The 26,544-nt window shown below is 47.0% G+C and overlaps 1 protein-coding gene across 1 annotated transcript in view; it reads right to left on the reverse strand.

The window, feature by feature from the left end:
* The window catches only part of LOC138705738 (zinc finger protein 665-like), a 634,676-nt gene that overhangs the window by 515,638 nt on the left and 92,494 nt on the right, over positions 1-26,544 (reverse strand). Inside the window, exon 11 of the mRNA XM_069834314.1 lies at positions 13,130-13,255. Within this exon, the coding sequence (XP_069690415.1) occupies positions 13,130-13,255 (126 nt within the window). The remainder of the gene's footprint in view (positions 1-13,129; positions 13,256-26,544) is intronic.

Consider the following 26,544-nt stretch of genomic DNA (forward strand, 5'->3'; position numbering starts at 1 on the left):
AGCCGCCCTGCTACGCCCAGCCACAGCAACCCTGTGACACAGCCGCCCTGCTACGCCCAGCCTCAGCAACCCTGTGACACAGAGCCGCCCTGCTACGCCCAGCCACAGCAACCCTGTGACACAGAGCCGCCCTGCTACGCCCAGCCTCAGCAACCCTGTGACACAGAGCCGCCCTGCTACGCCCAGCCACAGCAACCCTGTGACACAGCCGCCCTGCTACGCCCTGCCACAGCAACCCTGTGACACAGAGCCGCCCTGCTACGCCCAGCTACAGCAACCCTGTGACACAGAGCCGCCCTGCTACGCCCAGCCACAGCAACCCTGTGACAAAGAGCCGCCCTGCTACGCCCTGCCACAGCAACCCTGTGACACAGAGCCGCCCTGCTACGCCCAGCCACAGCAACCCTGTGACACAGAGCCGCCCTGCTACGCCCAGCCACAGCAACCCCGTGACACAGAGCCGCCCTGCTACGCCCAGCCACAGCAACCCTGTGACAGAGCCGCCCTGCTACGCCTAGCCACAGCAACCCTATGACACAGAGCCGGCCTGCTACGCCCAGCCACAGCAACCCTGTGACACAGAGCCGCCCTGCTACGCACAGCCACAGCAACCCTGTGACACAGAGCCGCCCTGCTACGCCCAGCTACAGCAACCCTGTGACACAGAGCCGCCCTGCTACGCCCAGCCACAGCAACCCTGTGACACAGAGCCTCCCTGCTACGCCCAGCCACAGCCACCCCGTGACACAGAGCCGCCCTGCTACGCCCAGTCACAGCAACCCTGTGACACAGAGCCGCCCTGCTACGCCCTGCCACGGCAACCCTGTGACACAGAGCTGCCCTGCTACGCCCAGCCACAGCAACACTGTTACACAGAGCCGCCCTGCTACGCCCAGCCACAGCAACCCTGTGACACAGAGCCGCCCTGCTACGCCCAGCCACAGCAACCCTGTGACACAGCCGCCCTGCTACGCCCAGCCTCAGCAACCCTGTGACACAGAGCCGCCCTGCTACGCCCAGCCACAGCAACCCTGTGACACAGAGCCGCCCTGCTACGCCCAGCCTCAGCAACCCTGTGACACAGAGCCGCCCTGCTACGCCCAGCCACAGCAACCCTGTGACACAGCCGCCCTGCTACGCCCTGCCACAGCAACCCTGTGACACAGAGCCGCCCTGCTACGCCCAGCTACAGCAACCCTGTGACACAGAGCCGCCCTGCTACGCCCAGCCACAGCAACCCTGTGACAAAGAGCCGCCCTGCTACGCCCTGCCACAGCAACCCTGTGACACAGAGCCGCCCTGCTACGCCCAGCCACAGCAACCCTGTGACACAGAGCCGCCCTGCTACGCCCAGCCACAGCAACCCCGTGACACAGAGCCGCCCTGCTACGCCCAGCCACAGCAACCCTGTGACAGAGCCGCCCTGCTACGCCTAGCCACAGCAACCCTATGACACAGAGCCGGCCTGCTACGCCCAGCCACAGCAACCCTGTGACATAGAGCCGCCCTGCTACGCCCAGCCACAGCAACCCTGTGACACAGAGCCGCCCTACTACGCCCAGCCACAGCAACCCTGTGACACAGAGCCGCCCTGCTACGCACAGCCACAGCAACCCTGTGACACAGAGCCGCCCTGCTACGCCCAGCCACAGCAACCCTGTGACACACAGCCGCCCTGCTACGCCCTGCCACAGCAACCCTGTGACAAAGAGCCGCCCTGCTACGCCCTGCCACAGCAACCCTGTGACACAGAGCCGCCCTGCTACGCCCAGCCACAGCAACCCTGTGACACAGAGCCGCCCTGCTACGCCCAGCCACAGCAACCCTGTGACAAAGAGCCGCCCTGCTACGCCCTGCCACAGCAACCCTGTGACACAGAGCCGCCCTGCTACGCCCAGCCACAGCAACCCTGTGACACAGAGCCGCCCTGCTACGCCCAGCCACAGCAACCCCGTGACACAGAGCCGCCCTGCTACGCCCAGCCACAGCAACCCTGTGACAGAGCCGCCCTGCTACGCCTAGCCACAGCAACCCTATGACACAGAGCCGGCCTGCTACGCCCAGCCACAGCAACCCTGTGACACAGAGCCGCCCTGCTACGCACAGCCACAGCAACCCTGTGACACAGAGCCGCCCTGCTACGCCCAGCTACAGCAACCCTGTGACACAGAGCCGCCCTGCTACGCCCAGCCACAGCAACCCTGTGACACAGAGCCGCCCTGCTACGCCCAGCCACAGCAACCCTGTGACACAGAGCCGCCCTGCTACGCCCAGCCACAGCCACCCCGTGACACAGAGCCGCCCTGCTACGCCCAGTCACAGCAACCCTGTGACACAGAGCCGCCCTGCTACGCCCTGCCACGGCAACCCTGTGACACAGAGCTGCCCTGCTACGCCCAGCCACAGCAACACTGTTACACAGAGCCGGCCTCCTACGCCCAGCCACAGCAACCCTGTGACACAGAGCCGCCCTGCTACGCCCAGCCACAGCAACCCTGTGACACAGAGCCGCCCTGCTACGCCCAGCCACAGCAACCCTGTGACACAGCCGCCCTGCTACGCCCAGCCTCAGCAACCCTGTGACACAGAGCCGCCCTGCTACGCCCAGCCACAGCAACCCTGTGACACAGAGCCGCCCTGCTACGCCCAGCCTCAGCAACCCTGTGACACAGAGCCGCCCTGCTACGCCCAGCCACAGCAACCCTGTGACACAGCCGCCCTGCTACGCCCTGCCACAGCAACCCTGTGACACAGAGCCGCCCTGCTACGCCCAGCTACAGCAACCCTGTGACACAGAGCCGCCCTGCTACGCCCAGCCACAGCAACCCTGTGACAAAGAGCCGCCCTGCTACGCCCTGCCACAGCAACCCTGTGACACAGAGCCGCCCTGCTACGCCCAGCCACAGCAACCCTGTGACACAGAGCCGCCCTGCTACGCCCAGCCACAGCAACCCCGTGACACAGAGCCGCCCTGCTACGCCCAGCCACAGCAACCCTGTGACAGAGCCGCCCTGCTACGCCTAGCCACAGCAACCCTATGACACAGAGCCGGCCTGCTACGCCCAGCCACAGCAACCCTGTGACACAGAGCCGCCCTACTACGCCCAGCCACAGCAACCCTGTGACACAGAGCCGCCCTGCTACGCACAGCCACAGCAACCCTGTGACACAGAGCCGCCCTGCTACGCCCAGCCACAGCAACCCTGTGACACAGAGCCGCCCTGCTACGCCCTGCCACAGCAACCCTGTGACACAGAGCCGCCCTGCTACGCCCAGCCACAGCAACCCTGTGACACAGAGGCGCCATGCTACGCCCAGCCACAGCAACCCCGTGACACAGAGCCGCCCTGCTACGCCCAGCCACAGCAACCCTGTGACAGAGCCGCCCTGCTACGCCTAGCCACAGCAACCCTGTGACACAGAGCCGGCCTGCTACGCCCAGCCACAGCAACCCTGTGACATAGAGCCGCCCTGCTACGCCCAGCCACAGCAACCCTGTGACACAGAGCCACCCTGCTACGCCCAGCCACAGCAACCCTGTGACACAGAGCCGCCCTGCTACGCACAGCCACAGCAACCCTGTGACACAGAGCCGCCCAGCTACGCCCAGCCACAGCAACCCCGTGACACAGAGCCGCCCTGCTACGCCCAGCCACAGCAACCCTGTGACACAGAGCCGCCCTGCTACGCCCTGCCACAGCAACCCTGTGACACACAGCCGCCCTGCTACGCCCAGCCACAGCAACCCTGTGACACAGAGCCGCCCTGCTACGCCCAGCCACAGCAACCCTGTGACACAGAGCCGCCCTGCTACGCCCAACCGCAGCAACCCTGTGACACAGAGCCCCCCTGCTACGGCCTGCCACAGCAATCCTGTGACACAGAGCCGCCCTACTACGCCCAGCCACAGCAACCCTGTGACACAGAGCCGCTCTGCTACGCCCAGCCACAGCAACCCCGTGACACAGAGCCGCCCTGCTACGCCCAGCCACAGCAACCCTGTGACACAGAGCCGCCCTGCTACGCCCTGCCACAGCAACCCTGTGACACAGAGCCGCCCTGCTGCGCCCTGCCACAGCAACCCTGTGACACAGAGCCGCCCTGCTACGCCCAGCCACAGCAACCCTGTGACACAGAGCCGCCCTGCTACGCACAGCCACAGCAACCCTGTGACACAGAGCCGCCCTGCTACGCCCTGCCAAAGCAACCCTGTGACACAGAGCCGCCCTGCTACGCCCAGCCACAGCAACTCTGTGACACAGAGCCGCCCTGCTACGCCCAGCCACAGCAACCCTGTGACACAGAGCCGCCCTGCTACGCCCAGCCACAGCAACCCTGTGACACAGAGCCGCCCTGCTACGCCCTGCCACAGCAACCCTGTGACACAGAGCCGCCCTGCTACGCCCTGCCACAGCAACCCTGTGACACAGAGCCGCCCTGCTACGCCCAGCCACAGCAACTCTCTGACACAGAGCCGCCCTGCTACGCCCAGCCACAGCAACCCCGTGACACAGAGCCGCCCTGCTACGCCCAGCCACAGCAACCCTGTGACACAGAGCCGCCCTGCTACGCCCAGCCACAGCAACCCTGTGACACAGAGCCGCCCTGCTACGCCCTGCCACAGCAACCCTGTGACACAGAGCCGCCCTGCTACGCCCAGCCACAGCAACCCTGTGACACAGCCGCCCTGCTACGCCCAGCCACAGGAACCCTGTGACACAGAGCCGGCCTGCTACGCCCAGCCACAGCAACCCTGTGATACACAGCCGCCCTACTACGCCCAGCCACAGCAACCCTGTGACACAGAGCCGCCCTGGTACGCCCAGTCACAGCAACCCTGTGACACAGAGCCGCCCTGCTACGCCCAGCCACTGCAACACTGTGACACAGAGCCGCCCTGCTACGCCCTGCCACAGCAACCCTGTGACACAGAGCCGCCCTGCTACGCCCAGCCACAACAACCCCCTGACCCAGAGCCGCCCTGCTACGCCCAGCCACAGCAACCCTGTGACACAGAGCCGCCCTGCTACGCCCAGCCACTGCAACACTGTGACACAGAGCCGCCCTGCTACGCCCTGCCACAGCAACCCTGTGACACAGAGCCGCCCTGCTACGCCCAGCCACAACAACCCCCTGACCCAGAGCCGCCCTGCTACGCCCAGCCACAGCAACCCTGCGACACAGAGCCGCCCTGCTACGCCCAGCCACAGCAACCCCGTGACACAGAGCCGCCCTGCAACGCCCAGCCACAGCAACCCTGTGACACAGAGCCGCCCTGCTACGCCCAGCCACAGCAACCCCGTGACACAGAGCCGCCCTGCTACGCCCAGCCACAGCAACCCTGTGACACAGAGCCTCCCCAGGTTAAATAAATAAATACTAATACTACTACGCCCAGCCACAGCAACCCTGTGACACAGAGCCGCCCTACTACGCCCAGCCACAGCAGCCCTGTGACACAGAGCCGGCCTGCTACGCCCAGCCACAGCAACCCTGTGACACAGAGCCGCCCTACTGCGCCCAGCCACAGCAACCCTGTGACACAGAGCCGGCCTGCTACGCCCAGCCACAGCAACCCCGTGACACAGAGCCGCCCTGCTACGCCCAGCCACAGCAACCCTGTGACACAGAGCCGGCCTGCTACGCCCAGCCACAGCAACCCTGTGACACAGAGCCGGCCTGCTACGCCCAGCCACAGCAACCCTGTGACAAAGAGCCGCCCTACTACGCCCAGCCACAGCAACCCTGTGACACAGAGCCGCCCTGCTACGCCCAGCCACAGCAACCCCGTGACACAGAGCCGCCCTGCTACGCCCAGCCACAGCAACCCTGTGAGACAGAGCCGCCCTGCTACACCCAGCCACAGCAACCCTGTGACACAGAGCCGCCCTGCTACGCCCAGCCACAGCAACCCCGTGACACAGAGCCGCCCTGCAACGCCCAGCCACAGCAACCCTGTGACACAGAGACGCCCTGCTACGCCCTGCCACAGCAACCCTGTGACACAGAGCAGCCCTGCTACGCCCAGCCACAGCAACCCCGTGACACAGAGCCGCCCTGCTACGCCCAGCCACAGCAACCTGTGACACAGAGCCGCCCTGCTACGCCCTGCCACAGCAACCCTGTGACACAGAGCCGCCCTGCTACGCCCAGCCACAGCAACCCTGTGACAAAGAGCCGCCCTGCTACGCCCTGCCACAGCAACCCTGTGACATAGAGCCGCCCTGCTACGCCCAGCCACAGCCACCCCGTGACACAGAGCCGCCCTGCTACGCCCAGTCACAGCAACCCTGTGACACAGAGCCGCCCTGCTACGCCCTGCCACGGCAACCCTGTGACACAGAGCTGCCCTGCTACGCCCAGCCACAGCAACACTGTTACACAGAGCCGGCCTCCTACGCCCAGCCACAGCAACCCTGTGACACAGAGCCGCCCTGCTACGCCCTGCCACAGCAACCCTGTGACACAGAGCCGCCCTGCTACGCCCAGCCACAGCAACCCTGTGACACAGAGCCGCCCTGCTACGCCCAGCCACAGCAACCCCGTGACACAAAGCCGCCCTGCTACGCCCAGCCACAGCAACCCTGTGACACAGAGCCGCCCTGCTACGCCCAGCCACAGCAACCCTGTGACACAGAGCCGGCCTGCTACGCCCAGCCACAGCAACCCTGTGACACAGAGCCGCCCTGCTACGCCCAGCCTCAGCAACCCTGTGACACAGAGCCGCCCTGCTACGCCCAGCCACAGCAACCCTGTGACACAGAGCCGCCCTGCTACGCCCAGCTACAGCAACCCTGTGACACAGAGCCGCCCTGCTACGCCCAGCCACAGCAACCCTGTGACAAAGAGCCGCCCTGCTACGCCCTGCCACAGCAACCCTGTGACACAGAGCCGCCCTGCTACGCCCAGCCACAGCAACCCTGTGACACAGAGCCGCCCTGCTACGCCCAGCCACAGCAACCCCGTGACACAGAGCCGCCCTGCTACGCCCAGCCACAGCAACCCTGTGACAGAGCCGCCCTGCTACGCCTAGCCACAGCAACCCTATGACACAGAGCCGGCCTGCTACGCCCAGCCACAGCAACCCTGTGACATAGAGCCGCCCTGCTACGCCCAGCCACAGCAACCCTGTGACACAGAGCCGCCCTACTACGCCCAGCCACAGCAACCCTGTGACACAGAGCCGCCCTGCTACGCACAGCCACAGCAACCCTGTGACACAGAGCCGCCCTGCTACGCCCAGCTACAGCAACCCTGTGACACAGAGCCGCCCTGCTACGCCCAGCCACAGCAACCCTGTGACACAGAGCCGCCCTGCTACGCCCTGCCACAGCAACCCTGTGACACAGAGCCGCCCTGCTACGCCCAGCCACAGCAACCCTGTGACACAGAGCCGCCATGCTACGCCCAGCCACAGCAACCCCGTGACACAGAGCCGCCCTGCTACGCCCAGCCACAGCAACCCTGTGACAGAGCCGCCCTGCTACGCCTAGCCACAGCAACCCTGTGACACAGAGCCGGCCTGCTACGCCCAGCCACAGCAACCCTGTGACATAGAGCCGCCCTGCTACGCCCAGCCACAGCAACCCTGTGACACAGAGCCACCCTGCTACGCCCAGCCACAGCAACCCTGTGACACAGAGCCGCCCTGCTACGCACAGCCACAGCAACCCTGTGACACAGAGCCGCCCAGCTACGCCCAGCCACAGCAACCCCGTGACACAGAGCCGCCCTGCTACGCCCAGCCACAGCAACCCTGTGACACAGAGCCGCCCTGCTACGCCCTGCCACAGCAACCCTGTGACACAGAGCCGCCCTGCTACGCCCAGCCACAGCAACCCTGTGACACAGAGCCGCCCTGCTACGCCCAGCCACAGCAACCCTGTGACACAGAGCCGCCCTGCTACGCCCAACCACAGCAACCCTGTGACACAGAGCCCCCCTGCTACGGCCTGCCACAGCAATCCTGTGACACAGAGCCGCCCTACTACGCCCAGCCACAGCAACCCTGTGACACAGAGCCGCCCTGCTACGCCCAGCCACAGCAACCCCGTGACACAGAGCCGCCCTGCTACGCCCAGCCACAGCAACCCTGTGACACAGAGCCGCCCTGCTACGCCCTGCCACAGCAACCCTGTGACACAGAGCCGCCCTGCTGCGCCCTGCCACAGCAACCCTGTGACACAGAGCCGCCCTGCTACGCCCAGCCACAGCAACCCTGTGACACAGAGCCGCCCTGCTACGCACAGCCACAGCAACCCTGTGACACAGAGCCGCCCTGCTACGCCCTGCCAAAGCAACCCTGTGACACAGAGCCGCCCTGCTACGCCCAGCCACAGCAACTCTGTGACACAGAGCCGCCCTGCTACGCCCAGCCACAGCAACCCTGTGACACAGAGCCGCCCTGCTACGCCCAGCCACAGCAACCCTGTGACACAGAGCCGCCCTGCTACGCCCTGCCACAGCAACCCTGTGACACAGAGCCGCCCTGCTACGCCCTGCCACAGCAACCCTGTGACACAGAGCCGCCCTGCTACGCCCAGCCACAGCAACTCTCTGACACAGAGCCGCCCTGCTACGCCCAGCCACAGCAACCCCGTGACACAGAGCCGCCCTGCTACGCCCAGCCACAGCAACCCTGTGACACAGAGCCGCCCTGCTACGCCCAGCCACAGCAACCCTGTGACACAGAGCCGCCCTGCTACGCCCTGCCACAGCAACCCTGTGACACAGAGCCGCCCTGCTACGCCCAGCCACAGCAACCCTGTGACACAGCCGCCCTGCTACGCCCAGCCACAGGAACCCTGTGACACAGAGCCGGCCTGCTACGCCCAGCCACAGCAACCCTGTGATACACAGCCGCCCTACTACGCCCAGCCACAGCAACCCTGTGACACAGAGCCGCCCTGGTACGCCCAGTCACAGCAACCCTGTGACACAGAGCCGCCCTGCTACGCCCAGCCACAGCAACACTGTGACACAGAGCCGCCCTGCTACGCCCTGCCACAGCAACCCTGTGACACAGAGCCGCCCTGCTACGCCCAGCCACAACAACCCCGTGACACAGAGCCGCCCTGCTACGCCCAGCCACAGCAACCCTGTGACACAGAGCCGCCCTGCTACGCCCTGCCACAGCAACCCTGTGACACAGAGCCGGCCTGCTACGCCCAGCCACAGCAACCCTGTGACACAGAGCCGCCCTGCTACGCCCAGCCACAGCAACCCTGTGACACAGAGCCGCCCTGCTACGCCCTGCCACAGCAACCCTGTGACACAGAGCCGCCCTGCTACGCCCAGCCACAGCAACCCTGTGACACAGAGCCGCCCTGGTACGCCCAGTCACAGCAACCCTGTGACACAGAGCCGCCCTGCTACGCCCAGCCACAGCAACCCTGTGACACAGAGCCGCCCTGCTACGCCCTGCCACAGCAACCCTGTGACAGAGAGCCGGCCTGCTACGTCCAGCCACAGCCGCCATGTATCATATAGCCAAATAAATTTGTGGTTGTTCAATTTCATTTCTGCATCTCATTCACTGCAGTCAAATATTATTGAGTCTAATCATATCTGTTTTGTTTACAAAACAATTCTATGAACTCATGTTTTATTGATTAAGACAACGTATTTTTGTAATCTCATAGACCTTCTTAGGAATGTCTCCGTGTAGTAGAAATTATTGTGGGCAATAAATTGTCTGAAAATGTTACCTCAAAGTCTTTCTCAAAATTATTTTGGGAATTTTCTTTGTAACCGATTACTTTTTACGAGAAAAATGTTAGACTATATTAATTCCAAGCTAAACAAATTTATTATGCAAATGACTTGGACCGAGAGCTCAGCAACCAATGTAATACTGCAGATAAGATGTAAAATTTGCTTCTAAGAAAAAACGTACGTATGTTGTGAATTTTTAACTTTGCAGGATATGTGATAAAGTAAAGATTAGAAAAACTTAAATGTCTAAAAACACAGTATACTAAACTTGTTTTGAAAAAAAGTCAACCACTACAATCTTAAAAAAATATCGCCAATTTATAAAACAAACATTTACCCATTAAAGCCCAAATTAATTTATATATTCAAAAAAACGAAAAGAACGTACTATTCCATAAATTTTATCCATAAGATGCTAAGAATGTGTTTCGTTTCTTCTGCCATGCACCATGTAGGTGAAAGTTACCCGGTCTATAAATAGACCTCTGGGCACTTACGATATCTGTGTATTCATTTGAAATAAAGTAAACATATTTTTACGTATTTAATGTATTATAAACACAAAAGCTTACACCAATATAAATAACTTTATTTATGTCAGTTTTAGTATTTAATGCAACAATACAATGCTGCAGCAATAATGAAACATTTATTTTCGGAATGTCTGTCTTTACCGAGTGTGGTAAGGCTCAAATCATCTTTGATAAAGAGTTACATCACACTTCTTGCGGAATGTTACTGGTCTGCATTTATACCATTCCATCCGGCAGTGTTCCTGAGAGGGTCGTTTTTCCATGAAATGACCTCTACTATCTATCCTCATATCAAATTTCACTCCTCGAGGTGATGAAATAGGGCGCCCCATTCTCTTGCAGTTCAAGAACATCTTAAGATATTGAACAGCCAAGCATCGTCGGAATTCAAATATGTCCAGGGAGTCTCGTGCTTGCATATTTCTGTAGATAATCCAACCATTTATTATTGCCATATCCAGCATTCTGACAGAGAGATCCTAGTACCACTTTTTTCCACGGATTGAAGTGGCATATTTCCCTGCTAACCAATCATGATGGTCCACTCCACCCATGTACTTACTGTAGTTCTTTATGACCTGTGGTCCACATCTGTGGAGTAACGGTTAGCGCAAAACCAGGTGACCCGGGTTCGTTCCCGGTCGGGGCAAGTTACCTGGTTGACGTTTTTCCGGGGTTTTTCCTCAACCCAATATGAGCAAATGCTGGGTAACTTTCGGTGCTGGAACCCGGACTCATTTCACCGGCGCTATAACCTTCATCTCATTCAGACGCTAAATAACCTGAGATGTTGATATATCGTTGTAAAATAACCTACTAAATTAAATATAACCAGTGGTTGCTGCACACTTATCTTCTGTCTCACATTTCTGTCCCACCTGCTTGCAGAAATCCCTACATCAAAGTTTGATTCTTCAGATAAACATCTGTTGTCATCCCACTTCACGAACAGAATTTCGCCATTAGTGTCAAATGCATAATTGTACGACTCTAGCACTGAATTCTGCAGTAATTTCGTATCCTGAAGAAGACAGGCGTCCATTCTGTTTTCTCTCACAGTTTCTGTAACCCGGAAACCAAGGCTCTGAAGGTGGAGCAAAAGGTCTCTACTTCTAAAAAAAATATCAAATTATGTGTCGTGAGCCCGAGGATGCACAAGTCTACTGCCTATCACTGCCGTGTCCTTACGAGAGATTTTATACACAGAGGATAGAAAAACTCAATGTGATGCTAGCCACAAAAGAAATCAGTGAAAACTGATACTATCTGACATTATATTGCGAAAGAAAATGAAGCAATATATCGTACCATTACAATATTCAATTTTTTTCCTCTTTACTGTTTTAGGCTTATGTTGGTGAAAATAGAATGCGTGGTTTTCATTATTGGCCGAAAAATATTATTGCACATTTTATAGGCCACTGTACTTAGAAGTAAAAAGAGATAAATCCACTGTTCAAAAATGTATAGCCTACACTGCAGACGTACACTTTATCACATTTATTTCCAATTTAGTGTATGAAATAACATTTCTGGAGATCGAATAGTAAGGCAATTTTCAGATGCTAATCTACTTGCAATTGCACAGTCCTACTGCCGACAGTCACTGGCTGATATCAACTGTTGCAATGACACACCTCTCTCTGACGTGATACCATAAGCGCCCAGCGGTCTATCTATACACCGCAGCTGTTTCAGTTCATTTACATACATCTATGTATTCCTTGCGCAAGCAATAGTAGTAACCTTGACACTACTAAATCACAAACCAATAGCAATATCGAGACAATATAACACGGAAAAATAATTATATTCTTTACAGAGCGAAACATCATTTTATACCTAACTAATGCGAACTAAGATACCTTAATGAATTCTTATTTTTGAAAGAAGATAAAATGTTTGCATATTTAGTTAACATCTTACATGATATATTTATAATGATCATTAATATTGAATCAATGTGGCGCCAGTAAAAAATCAAATGTAGTTGAGTATGCAAGGGTCTATAAATAGACCACTGAGGGTACAAACACGCTAAACCACAAGCAAATAGTTGCAGAGATATTTATATATTATGCAATAGTGCTGGATGAGAAAGGAAATAATTTGACACAAAACGTGGTAAGTAAATTAAAAGCACTTGCAATGAGAATTATATATATATATATATATATATATATATATATATATATATATATATATATATATATATATATCCTAAATTATGCAAAAATTCCAAACAAATTTTGAAAAAAAAATTGAAAGCATGCCTGTAGTCTCACTTAAATTTAATAACTGCAGTACAATAGAACCCCGAACAAAAACGACAAAACGCGTAGAAATTGTACGACTTTGTACAAGTAAAAAAATAACAGCATTAATAGTAATAATAATGAAGGACGAAGCAAATACAAAGTACTTTCTGAAGATGGTTACTGCAATTCTTCTGTCGCATGTTGTATGTTGGTTTTCCTAACTCCCGTGAGAGCTGCCGTGGCCGCAACATATTCTCTTACCGTTTTGCTATAACGCGTTGTACAGATTGCCATATTCCCTCACTAATTAAGAGCTGTCTCCTGATCACAAAATTGTTCCTTTCTTACACTTGACATGTTAACTGCAGCTCAGTTAGAAGCTAAAGTAATCCTCCTCTGCCCTTGCATGCAACCCTTCCTCGACACGCGTTCATTGCACAGTTATCATCCCCCGTCACTATTTGCGCAGAGGAGTTCTTTTTGTTCTCCTGAGGCGTACTTTGGGAAGAACATTTTTTATAGTCTTCGTCTTAACATTATGTAAATTATGCCTCTTTGTGAGGAAACCAGACTAAGTCTAGGATGTGGCAGACCAGCACGCACATCTACTGAGTGTGTACTCACGGCTGTACGCTTTTATGCAGAGTCCCACGAAGGCGTAATTGACGTAGTCTGTGGAGAACACGTGGTATGAGGGACGCGGTGCTTGCAGATGGTGGCGCTGGATACCTGCGTGGCATTGCACCAGTCCTGCAACATAGAAACAAATTATCTTACCAGAACGGCACGTCTTAATTCGTGATTAGGGCAGCTGAAAGGGGAAATCATATTGTGCACACGCGAAAATGTTATTCCTGCTGGCAATGTGAATATAGTGCACATATGAACTTTTATACTTGCAGTAACTCAAAACAATTACTCTTTAAACTTTATAAAAATATTACTGAAAGAACGCATTAACATAATTTAATATTTCCTGCCTTATGAGTAGCAACGTAATACCATAATAATGTCAATGTATTGATATTACGCCAGGGGTTTGAAAATCACTTACTCAGAAGTATAATAGTATATTATACAACGAGCCTATAATGGTAGTAATTAAGACGCGAGTATGTTTATGAAACGAGCCCAAGCGAGTTTCATAATTTTCATACGAGCGTCTTAATTACCATTATAGGCAAGTTTCATACGACTTTTTATGCTCGACCATATTTCTAACTTGAAATTATTCCTAAGTATTCATGTTTTGTTATCTCAGTGAGGAGCGGAACTGACCTTGTGCAATAGCTTACCTCATAAATTGTGAGATGTGCGCAGACGCGAAAGTATTGATTTTTTCCGAGAAACAAATGTCGACATTGACCTTGATATAATCTAGAGAATAAAATAAACATTAATCTTGATATAACCTTGAAATTGAATTCGACATTGAAACACGAGATGACAAATTGAATTTATTTGAATATTATTTACAATTAACGCTAATTATTATAGTAACAGAACTGACTTTATTTCAAATGTATGTTATTTATTGTGCAATTGGTGAAATCGCTACTTGCGCTTTCATATTGCTACAATGGTATGTTCTGATTGGCGGAAGACCTGAACTTTAATGAATAGGTGTACTTTAATGAGGTCCATTAAAGTCCTTCTACCAGGTGTATAATTACCACATTTCGGCATGGTCGAGCATAAAATTCTTTAGAGGAATGAAACTATTTTGATGTCATTGATCATTAATAATGACAGGCGAAGCAGATATGAGGAAAAGAGGTGAGAAGAAATTTCACATGGAAAAACTTAAGAAGTAGAAAAAAAGAAAATATGACGCAAATTTTCTAGAGAAAATCGATCATTTATATAATTCACACCTCAGAGTAATATTGAATACTGGACTCATAAAAAGCTCATAAAAACAATAGAATATGGCCAAAGTATGAGTCACTGATGAACTATTAAGTTATTTAGATTCGATAAATAACGACTCCACTCCACCTTTGGCCAAAGGTCTCGGGATCGATAACCGGCCCCGGAACAATTTTTCCCTTGATATTATTCAAGTCTGCTTCCCAGTGAACTTCACCTCAAAGCTAGATTTGCATACTGCATGATAGTTTACACACACCTGTGAGGTCGCCTCTGTTTGTGCGTTTATATGTTTTTGTGATGTGTATTATTTAATGTACCGAAGCACATATGATATTTCCATGCAGATATTCTGCGTCATCATACGATGAAAGAGTAATGGAACGGAGAAAAATTCTCTCCGGCTCCGGGATTTCAATAGGGTTTTCAGCTCTACGTGCTGATGCTTTATCCACTAAGCCACACCGGATACCCGCCCCGGCGCCGGACAGAATCGTCTCAGTTTTAAGTTCCAACTCTTGGATTCCCTCTAGTGGCCGCCCTCTGCACTACGTCATAGATGTCTATGAACGTAGGACTGAAGTCCACACATGTGCTGAGGTGCACTCGTTATGAGTGACTAGTTGGCCGGGATCCGACGGAATAAGTGCCGTCTCAAATCACAAAGTGATTTACTGATATCATATATATTATTTTAATGTACCGAAGCACATATGATATTTCCATGCAGATATTCTGCGTCATCATACGATGAAAGAGTAATGGAACGGAGAAAAATTCTCTCCGGCGCCTGGTATCCGGTGTGGCTTAGTGGATAAAGCATCAGCACGTAGAACTGAAAACCCGGGTTCAAATCCCGGCGCCGGAAAGAATTTTTCTCCGTTCCATTAGTCTTTCATCGTATTTTTGTGATGTGTTCTGTGTTCTTTATGCTATGTTGTATTTTAGTTTCTTGAAAAATGATGCAATCTTATATGTGTTTTTTCCTTATATGTTAGTGTGATGTATTTATGTGTCCCTGTATATGTGTTATGTTTCTTTGTTTGTGTTTTGTCTTTTTTATGATATCTATTATGTAGTGATTGTATCCATTTTCCTATGCTGTGTATTCGATAGTGTATATTTCTTCCTTACAGTCTTATTGGCTCACAGGCATGTTGATGTATCGTGTTTCGTAATGCTGTATGTTAGTGTTGTGTGCGGTGATTGGAGGTGTTGTGTATGTGTTAACGTAGTAGTGGGTTTTGCTGTAGATTTTGAACTATGTTTGTTGTCTGTTTTTGTTATTGTGATGTCTAAAAAATTTACGATGTGTTGTTCTCAGTTTCTAGTGTGTAATGTGTTTTGGGTCTAGTTTGTTTATGTGTCTGTGTAGCAGTAGCGGACGGTGGGATTGAAAATTGAGTAGGCCAAGACGTGACTGATGAGAATATAAAAATATAAAGCCTGTGACGTACCTCATTACCAAGCCCAGAATTTATAGGTTTTAAGAAACTAAAATTAGGTTTTCCAATTTATGTTTTAGGATTTTAAATCTTACGTTTAGGAATTTATATGATTTTACGGGGGGGGGGGGGATAAACAACATACTGTTAATATATTACAACGGTTTAGTAAGATTGCCTCTCTTTAGGACACTTTAAGTCCTAACCTACGAATTAGGTCTTTTTAGTTCGTATTGAATTTAAGAACGTTACTCTTTCCTACATAAAACGAATAAGAAAAGCAATATTTCGAGAGTAACGAGATAGCAACAAAACTGATTCGAACCTAAGAATCCGGGACTTTCTCATTACTATTACATAGGTTAATTTTACAGCAAATTAACTCGACGATCCTCTTTCTTCGCAAACCGATCAATTAGGTCACAATATACTGAACAACTGCTACTAGAAGAAGCTAGAGACAACTCTGCATTTGTTTCTAAACTTCGATATATTTAAAATACCGTATAACTAAATACAGCTCATAACACAAAACAATAAAATAACAGGAACACCCGCAAACAAGAGAAAAATCTAACAACATAAATGAAAACTTTTACGCAAGGATAGAAAACTATCAACACGTGACTCAGTTTTCTAAAACCAAGAAGAGAGAAAGAGAGAGAGCTTCTCAATACAGCCTGTGACTATAAGCAGTACAGCAGTACAGTTGTCAGCGGTGGGTAGGACGTCTCCAAATTCGGCTCCCCTCGCGCGTTCTAGTCAAGTTTAAACACTCCTCTAACCAGCTATCTTATTGGTTGAACTGCTGTTGTCATGGTTACTAGGGAGTAGAGTGATGTAGCCGACTCCTCTCTCCTGCTCTCGCATAGACACTGCAGGCTGCTAGATGTCGACTGTACAGGTTACAGCGCTATCTGTTATTTTTCAGTACGAATTATTTGTACTATCTACAGTATAGCGAGCGGGCATCACCAACTGAATGTGGTCGACTTTACGTAACTTACATCTTAGTCGTAGTGAATAGTAAAATTAATATAAAAGGAAAAATGTTCGTCATTTGCTATAACTTGTCTGTGATCTTAATTCAGCTGGAATTATTACTGCCATATTGTGTTCTGGTAAAATATTAGGGGCGGCACGGCCTCCCTTGCCTACCCTGAAAATCTGCCGCTGCTGTGTAGACATGCACGTCTTGACTCGAAGATTCTTCCGTTGATGTGCGACAATTCACATCGCCTGAAAGTACGGAACCCACATTGCACAGTGCTCAGCCCTCGTACGCTGAACTGTACTGACTGCGCATGCGCCAAGTCCTTTGGTGCCTCTTACTTACTTACAGAGCGGGCTGCGAAACACGAAGCCAGGTCCACTTCAGCGAGTTTGCTCGGATCGCGGCCATTCTTCTCGTTTTCAGGCTTGAATTGCCGCGAGTCAACAATGCAACGCTATTCCCACAGCAGCAATAACGTAGAATGTTGATCATTTCATCTGCTGCTACTGAACTATTCTGATAATATAATAAAAAGGAAAAGTGACTTTGGCTGCCATATTGGCTGCCTTGTAGAGATGCAATTCTCCTCCGTCTTAACTCAGTTTTCCTCAGTTTTATGGAGTTCTGTTGTATAGGCTACTACTAGTGCGGTTCAATGTTGTGTTACGCTCAAGAAACTAAAACATGAAGTGTTGAAAGCTTACTGACTACGCCGTTTTCTCTTAAAATTTTTGAAGAAATGATGAAAATAAAAAAAATTCTGAAGGCCAACTTCAGTTTTGAATCTGACACAAAAAGCAAAAGGCGGAAGAGGTTGTGAGTATGCACGAATTTCAATATTAGAGTTTCCTCTGTTTATAGCTCTGTATTATAAATGCCTTATTTTGTTTTCCATGCGCACTGTTTAGAAGTGCAGACATGTGGACCAAAACTAGGCTGACTAATATTGTGATATGACTGAATATACGAAAAGAAAAGAATAAAAAAACGCGAGACCAACAGAAAACATATCGATAAGGTGGTGACTTTGAATACTTTACGGAGAACAAACATTTTAACTATATTGAGCAACACCTACCATGAAAGTCTGGAAAAATATATCAAACAAATTGAAAAGAACAGATATATTTTATCAAGAATTATAGATTGTGGCAGGTTTTGTGGTGCCTTTGAAATAGTTTTTACGCGGCCATGATGAAAGTCAGGAATCGGAAAATTCAAGTGTTTTTTCGTGGACTAATTGATTTTGTGAGCGAATTGGACAGTGCTGTAATTGTAAAAGAACACATTAATTGCAATAATATATTTAAAGAAACATAAAAAACCATACATTAATTACTACACTGTATGTTAGAAGTTACCAGAAAAATATCCGAGAAGAAATATAAAACAGAAAACACTGCAGTAATGACCGATGAACTGATGTGTCAGGTCATGCTAAGCTAGTTGTGGTTTTCAGGTACCAAATAGATAGTACACCGTACGAAAGATTTTGAGGATTTTAAAATCCAAATAGGCAAAATTCTAACGCAATATCTGTATGCATTATAAAAAAGAACCTAGACTCCATTATAAAAACGCCTAATAAATTAACTGCACCGTATGACGGCGCAGGTGTTATGAGTGGTGAAGCAGAGATAGAGCGGCATTATCCAAGTGCGTACTGAATACACTGTTAAGTTCGCCAATTAAATTTAGTCATGGGACGTGCGGCGTCCAAACATTCAAGGGCTAGAGTATTTTCTTGGTACTTCGTAACGCATTCCTACATTTTTCAACAGGTCTCCGCAACGAGCGGAATACTTAGAAGATATTGTCACAAAGAAGGTTGCTACTGGTGCTCCAACCCGTGAACAGTGAATGTTGTGTATGAACACAAACAAAGTTTCTACTGATGCTCCAACTCGTGTAAATTGAATGTTGTGTATGAACACAAAGACTCATTAATTCAATGCTTCCCTAAATTAAAGACAGCAGCATTCAAGAAGCAAGGGGACTAAGCCTAAATTTGAAAGATGATGAATTTATTTTCAGCACGTGTCTCTCAGGAGGCTCATCTTGCTTTCAGAGTTTTGATCGGCACTATGCAGAACTAGTTCACTGTGAGAACTTTTGGGAATATTCAAAGAAATTCCCAGACGCTGCAGTTCAACACCTGTGGCAATGCTCTACGTCTTGCTCCTCGCTCGGCGAAGGTATTTATCACATCCTCATAGTTCAGTGTCAACGTAATATCACTTTAAATTTGTAGAACTGCTAAGTGACTAAGCCTTTCTCCTGCCATTATCGTCTGTGATAGCCTTTCAATCGTTTGAGAGCGGAAAGCGATCGTTCAGCAGAGCAGATTGTTGTCATCGTATGCAGAAAAATCGTAACAGCAGTATCCAGTTTAGGATATTATATGCACTGTAAGTCATCCTGTCGAATTTTTTGTGAAAGTTGTATAAAAGAAGTAATTTCTTGGCCATTTGATATCAGGTGTGCTTTGAAGTGCAAATGTTTATTAACAAATGCAGGCTCGATATCGGTCGAAAAGTGCTCGTGAAAGATTTTCGCTGCCTTTATGACATCTTTTCCAGATCTTTAGAAGTTCACCGAAGGATTGCATTGGTCTTCATTGTCACTTTCGCTTGGACTGACGTCGAAAAATCTGGTGGACTTTTTTTTTCCTCCTTTTCTCTTTCTCATATACATCAACTTCACTAAGATTCTTGCCTTATTCTTGACTCTAGTTCTTTGAAATATTCTTCAAGATTTCCATACAGTTCATACACAATTACTATATCAATGTTCACACTTTGTAATTTCTTACTTGTGACATTCATTCTTGTAAGAATATCACCCCATAGACAGGTCATGATTCCAATCTCCAGTGATTAAAGTTGTCGTAGAATCCCAATTGCTTCGCATCGCGTCAAATTGTTCTGGGTGATGCCATTTTCTATGTCAAAGTGGAAATTATCTCTTTCCATCCCTCGAGAAGACTTCGACAGATATCATCACGAGCTGACCAACGAGTAGGCGAAGGACTTTTGATTGCTTTTGCAAAGGTTTTCAGATGCTTTCCCAGATGAGAAAAATACATAAAGTTTCTAAAAGATATAAAAAAAAACGTGGAAGAAAACCGAAAAGATTCGGTAGCACTAGAGAGGAGGATTGTCCTGCGCACGGTCTGAACTCTGCCAGTGGGTTTGCAGCCCTGTGTACTTATTACTAGCATTGTCACATGGCTATCCCCTGCAATCTGCTACATCAGTTTCAAGCTCGTTTAGTGAAGTCAAAACCGCTTGTCGTAACTCTTCAGATCAGTCCATTAGGAATGAGACGGAAGAAACGCTCCGCAGGAGATCCATCTTCTTTCACATATCATATCTGGTCAACATAAAATAAGTCTGGTGTAGACAGAATCAACACTTTACTTCGGTACTTTAAGTTCTTACACAATAAATTTGATTACTTTCTCATTATTTTAATGAAATCCTCAAACGTGGCAAAAGGAAAGATAGGAAACGAAACCTTTTCCTTTATTGCCGCTTTAGGAAAATATGTGCTCCGCAAGAAATGGATCAAACTCACTAATTAACTCCAGACACATCATTGCATTTTCATTATGCACAAAACCAAAATTGTCGTCTTTTCCTCAAGAGGAAGCCCTCGACTGGTCAATGTTTTTACGATTGCAACTACTGGTTTCAACAACGTCATCCACTACTTAATTTCTTCCGTTTGCTGAGTTATTTTCAAATCAATTCTTCTCGAGAAATTTGCTGTTTTTTTTTTTTAAGTTATCAAACAATTCATATGACCAGTTGCCTTCTCAAGGTGAATTACTCGTGATTGTAAATTCTTCCAGTCATTAAATCATTGATTATCAGCAGTTCCACCTCCTCCAAAAGCCGACAAGGTGCACACTACATCTTCCCGGTACTTAGGGTGATCAGATTCACATCGATAAAAAAGAGGACACAAAGTTTCAAAAAGGAGGACATTGTTCGAAAAAGGAGGACAGAAAATATGTATTTAGATTTAGTCTTATTATACTTTAAATTACGTCCATATCTATTTTACTACAAAATAATTACAATAGAGATTTAGGCTTATATCATACTTAAATATACATTAATATCTATTTTATTACGAAATAATTATGAAAAATATAATAATAATGATTTTACAGTTAGCTACATTTGGAAGCCAAGGGAACTATAATTTATTACAGAGGACAGATAATATATATTTAGATTTAGGCTTGAGCCTACATTATACTTTAAATTATGTCAATACCTATTTTATTACAGCATACGTATGATAAAACTTAATATAAAATGATTTTACAGTTAATGAAAACAACGACCGCAACAAATAGGAGCAAAGAGAGTTATGATCGTTCTGTCGATGTTGCTGCCACCTACAGGCAAATTGCTGAGAAGGCGTCAAATCACATAATTTCAAAATATCAGGCATACAAGTTATGAAAATGACGACATTTCTTGATTTTTTAAAAATCCGTCCGGACTCAGAACAAAGGCCTAAAAAGGAGGACATGTCCGGACAAAAGAGGACGTCTGGTCACCCTACTGGTACTGGGAGAGCAAACAAGAAAATCCCTTATAATTTTCTTGCCATTAATAAAATTCCTTTCAATGACCTTCTTTAGAAACATATTATCTCACTTTGACAGGATAAGCTCTCTGTGATTTTGAAGGCTAACTGTGTACATTTTTGTGAAAATCCATTAACTGTGATATATTCGCGCATTGCATCATTTAGAATCCACTCACGTGGGGCAATGCCCACTACCACCTGTGCTGGTAAACTGTTCACATTTGTTGTAGACACAGCATATGAAGTAGACTGAATTTCCATCTCAACCACCTATTGTTCTTTCAAACCAAAATAAAAATTATTATTGTTGTTGTTATGAGCAGATACTGACGCAAACAAAAAAAAAAAAACCTTTCGGAATTTTTTTTTGTCTTCGACACTATTCCCTCAACTTTCGCTTCCTTCTCTTTTCTCCTCTTTTTACAATCACAGCCACTAAGTCGTTTTGTACCGCCACTCAAGTTTTAAAATGTAATAGTAACTTAAAACCTGCGCAAATTTTGGATTAATTTACACTATTTAAAACGTTTCTTAAATGAAAAGAATAGAAAAGTCACATCTCCAGCTCGATGGTAATATATTTATGCAACGAGCATTGAAAATGACTGTAAATTAAGTTTCGTGTTGAGCACGTGTTCGCTGTTACAAAGATATCAGGAAATTGAACTACGAATTCCTTAAGAGGAGGAACCTTAATGAAACAAGAATAATGATTTGAATTTGATATTATGAAGTATATTCTATTGTCAAACGACTCTTTCTGAGAAGGAACGGAAGAAAGAAGAATACTGACATAAAATTAATAAATTGACATCATTCTCTCCCGAACTCGATCTTCTTAAAGTGTGTGCGTGTCAATTTACCGACAACAATAAGAGTTGTCCGCATGCGCTCGTGTATAATAATGAAGATGACGAATCTGATTAGAAGTCAAAATACATGCCTATCGTTAGAACTTACAATGAAGAAATGGCAAACGTTTCTATTATCACGCGTGAGCGTAAACGGCATTGAAAATATCTTTTGTACTGTAAAACTACTGCCCCTCAAAATCTGTTTCTCTAGGCCCGGGCCTATATGGCGATTCTTCACCGATACAAAATTATGGAGAGAAGTAGAGTGAAAGCTGAGCTTGGTATCTTGTACAGAAGGGAAAAATTTTCGCCACATTGAGAGAGCTGTCTCTTCCCTAAAATTTAGTTTCTCATAGAATTTAGGTAAGCCTCTCGGGAACTGACAAAACTCGCCAGAATTTTGATAACAATAACGGTAACCACAGAATTGCCAGAAATATATTTTCAACTCTTCGACGGACAAAACAGTCCTAAGGAATACCATGACAACAAAAGTCTTTCTCCACTTGCTATGTTAAATCCATCGAAAAGAAAATTATTTAATAGTAATTTACAACATGCGAAAATTTTTTTTCAAGAATATAATCAAATATAATTAAATACAACGAATGTGTGGGACATAATTATCGCGACTTATACGGTTAGCTTACGCTTGCAGTGACACAATAATTTTTATCTTTGTAACCAATGATGATTCTAAGTTGAAACTTATCAGTTCATTATATCACTAAATGAGGAGTACTATATATTTTTTTTCCTTAAAATAGAACCCCCGCATTTTTAAATATGAATATATGAAAATTGTTTCACCATGTTTTTTTAGTATAATTGAATACATGCAGAAAACAATATAAGCAATAAAAACTATCACATATTAAGAATGTATCACCCAATTTTTGTAAATTTATCTGGAGACGTTGTTGAGATATATAATTTTAATTGAAGTGGCGTGCTTACAAAAATATGATTTTTCTTCATGTTTGAAACGCCACTGACAGAAAACGAAAAGCACAGGACATATGAAACTCGGCAGTTTTAGTTAGCGCGGCAGATAAAACAAACCCTCAAATTTTGAAAGAAATCTGAGTCGGTCGGGTTGAGCGCCTTGTTGATTTGATATGGAATGACCCAATAATAATAATAATAATAATAATAATAATAATAATAATAATAATAATAATAATAATAATAATAATAATAATATGACGACTGTTCCTATCTCGAATTTCATCGCCACAATATCCTCCATCACGGCCCGGTCTTCGAAAACGCCATTAAGTATTCACGCTGTATACTTGAAACATATTTATAAAATGTGACCTATTTCCCCAGATCAAAAAACAGTTTCTTCCCCTTCGAAGGAAAAGACGAAATGCGGTTTCAAAACTTCGCGATCATTCCTATAATGTATGTTAAAAGTGAGTTTACTTGTTTTCAGAAGTTGCGCCTCACTTTTATGCAAACCGCCATGAGTAGCATTGCTGATGGGTATCAGATCTTTACATTGCCTTTCCAGAGCACGTGACTACCTGCCGTTCTTTAGTGATAAAAGTAGGCTACGCGCTTCTTGTACAAACGTGCAGAGAAGAGTTCATAGTAGATGTGTTCATTGAAAAAAAAAATAGTTTCATTAAAGGTGGCGCTTTTATAGCAACTCAGAAGAATCAAAACTACAATGGAATTAAGCAAACTAAATTCCGGAGAATATTTTGTAATCGTAGATTTTTCAGAGTACTACGCCTTCGTTATGAGATGAGGTACATGGCTTCCACTCGAATAACAATCAGGCTACTCTACACCCGTTTGTTAGTCATTGCAAAAATGATTCTACAGTTAAAGTGCTGATCAATTCAATTATTTCTGATTGCCTGAAACACGACACAACCGCTCTCCACATCTTTAAAAAAAGATTATTAGTTTCTTGAACTAAAATTTCAACACTGTGGGAAAAATCTACTATTTCAGTGACGGTGCCCCTTCTCCTTACAAAAACAAAGGTAGGCTACCTTTAACAATTTATGCTCTCACGTAGAAGACAGAATGGCGTTTCTTTGCAAATCTCACAGTTTAAGAATCGGAGGTACGAACACGAAACTCGCGGCAAATACCAACCTTCACATACTTAGCCCGTGGATTTATATCAGTGGGCGCAGAGTACTTTGAAATGTGTAACATTTTGTTTTATTACTAGTGATGAATATTCACGAGAAGTGGAGTTACTAGAACAAAGATTAAGAAGTGCTCGTACGTGCGCGGGACTCGAACGAAGCTCTCTTGTCTCCTCGGAACAGGAGAACACTGATGCTAATGACATCCACTTGGGCTGCAGACGGTGTTTGTACAAACTCAAGGAAATAACAATAAGTGAGCTGAGTATAGTTTACAAACTTTGGGTTGAGGTTTTCCCTCAATCCATTAAGAGCAAATGCTGGATAACTTTTGGCGCTGAACCTGGACTCATCCCGCTAGCATTATCACCTTCATCTTATTAAGATGCTAGATAACCACAGAAATTGAAAATGCGTCGTAAAATAACACATTAAATTCATTAACTTATAAGTCTACTTACGATCTGGAAGAGGATTATATATTTTCTTGTTTGTCGAGGTATTAATGGTAACAATGCAGCTTCCCTTATTCGTAGGCACAACTTATTTATATTGGTTTTTGAAAGTTGTATTCCTTTGCGCTCTGCAAGAGGTATATTAGTTTAGAAAGTTTTGATTCCTCAAGCATAGTTATGATCATACATTTGTACTCAGATGCTAGAGGAGAAGGAAGTTTGAAGTAGCAGCCTAAATGGATTTGCTATTTCCGAGCTTGACGTAGGTTTGGAGAGGGCGAAATTCAGCCCTTTGTTCAATGTTTTTAGTAGGCTATTTTACGACGCTTTATCTTAGTTTATTTAGCGTCTGAATGAGAGTCAGCAGTCTGAGTCGCAACGTCCACATAGGTCTGGATAGCGATCCAATTCGCTTCCCAGGTGTATTTGCAAGAGGTGGCGTTTGTGTGGAAGGATCAATTTCCTCTGTAACTTTTTCCATACTGAGGCATAGGACTGTTCCATCGACTTTATTAGTTGATCGCTAATACGCTTACGCACCTCGAAAAACGTAATATTTTCTAGGATTCGGAACTCTTGAGTATTCATCTCTACCATAAACTTCGGGCAATTTTTAGAATTGAAGACCTGAATTGCAGAACATCCCAAGTCCACTTTTTTTTTCGATTTTCACTTTTTTTGCTAAAATGAATGTACATATCTAGGGCTACCTCCTTGCACTATATTACCGCCGAAGACAAACTCTTACCATATATAATGATGCAATATAATTCTTAATGAATGGAATAACTTCCCAAGTCCATGGACTTGGTAAGTTTTTCCATGCAGTAAGTAAAATGTTTGTCTCTACTGTGATTAACGTGTATGTAACAACACTAACAACGTTTATATGCATCTGTTGCGACAAGAAATACCTCAACAATGGACTGAATAATTACAAACTCCATTGTTGATATTTTATAATATAATATAATGTTTATTTCAGTCAGTTTCCTTATCACCTCTGCAGTGAGAACATTACAATTTGTGTGAGTTGATATTTTACTATTTAAAATAGAGGAAATTTCAAGTGATAGTGATTCGCAAATACGTGGAAAGAAGCGTAAGGTGTGTGAGAAGTGGAAAAGAAATTTAGCAAAGCGGAAACGCAGTGCAGGAGAGGAATACACAACAAGCACAGGAAAAATACATCCAGCTAGAATGTCAGGCCCTAGCTGCAAATGCAGAAGAAAATGTTGTGATATGTTTAGTGAAACAGAGAAGGCTTCTATTCTAAGTAATTTTAATGTTTTGGCTGACAAAAATAAGCAAGATGTTCATCTTTGTGGACTGATGTCACCAAGTATTGTTTCCCGCCGAAGACCGCGTACAGAAGAACGTTCTCAAAAGAACTTCACTATGAATTATAAAGCAAGTTGAAATATTCTAATACCGGTAGTTTTTTTTTTACATATTTCATATGCCACATTAAGCAAACAACCAATAAGTAGCTACAATAAAATATTGTCATTGATTTTATGAACTTTTCATAAAATATTCAAAGTGTTCAATTCGTCCCTGCTAGAATAGTTTTTTTTCGATGAAACTGTACATAGATTATTATATATTTTTTGGTATCCGTAGGAACAACTAATCATCTTGTATGCCGGATGGCATTTTGCAATCTTCATGGGATCGGGGAAGGGAGAGTAAAACGTCTCGCAACGATA

Source organism: Periplaneta americana, chromosome 9 (assembly GCF_040183065.1).
Source record: "Periplaneta americana isolate PAMFEO1 chromosome 9, P.americana_PAMFEO1_priV1, whole genome shotgun sequence".
In the NCBI taxonomy this organism is placed as follows: domain Eukaryota; kingdom Metazoa; phylum Arthropoda; class Insecta; order Blattodea; family Blattidae; genus Periplaneta; species Periplaneta americana.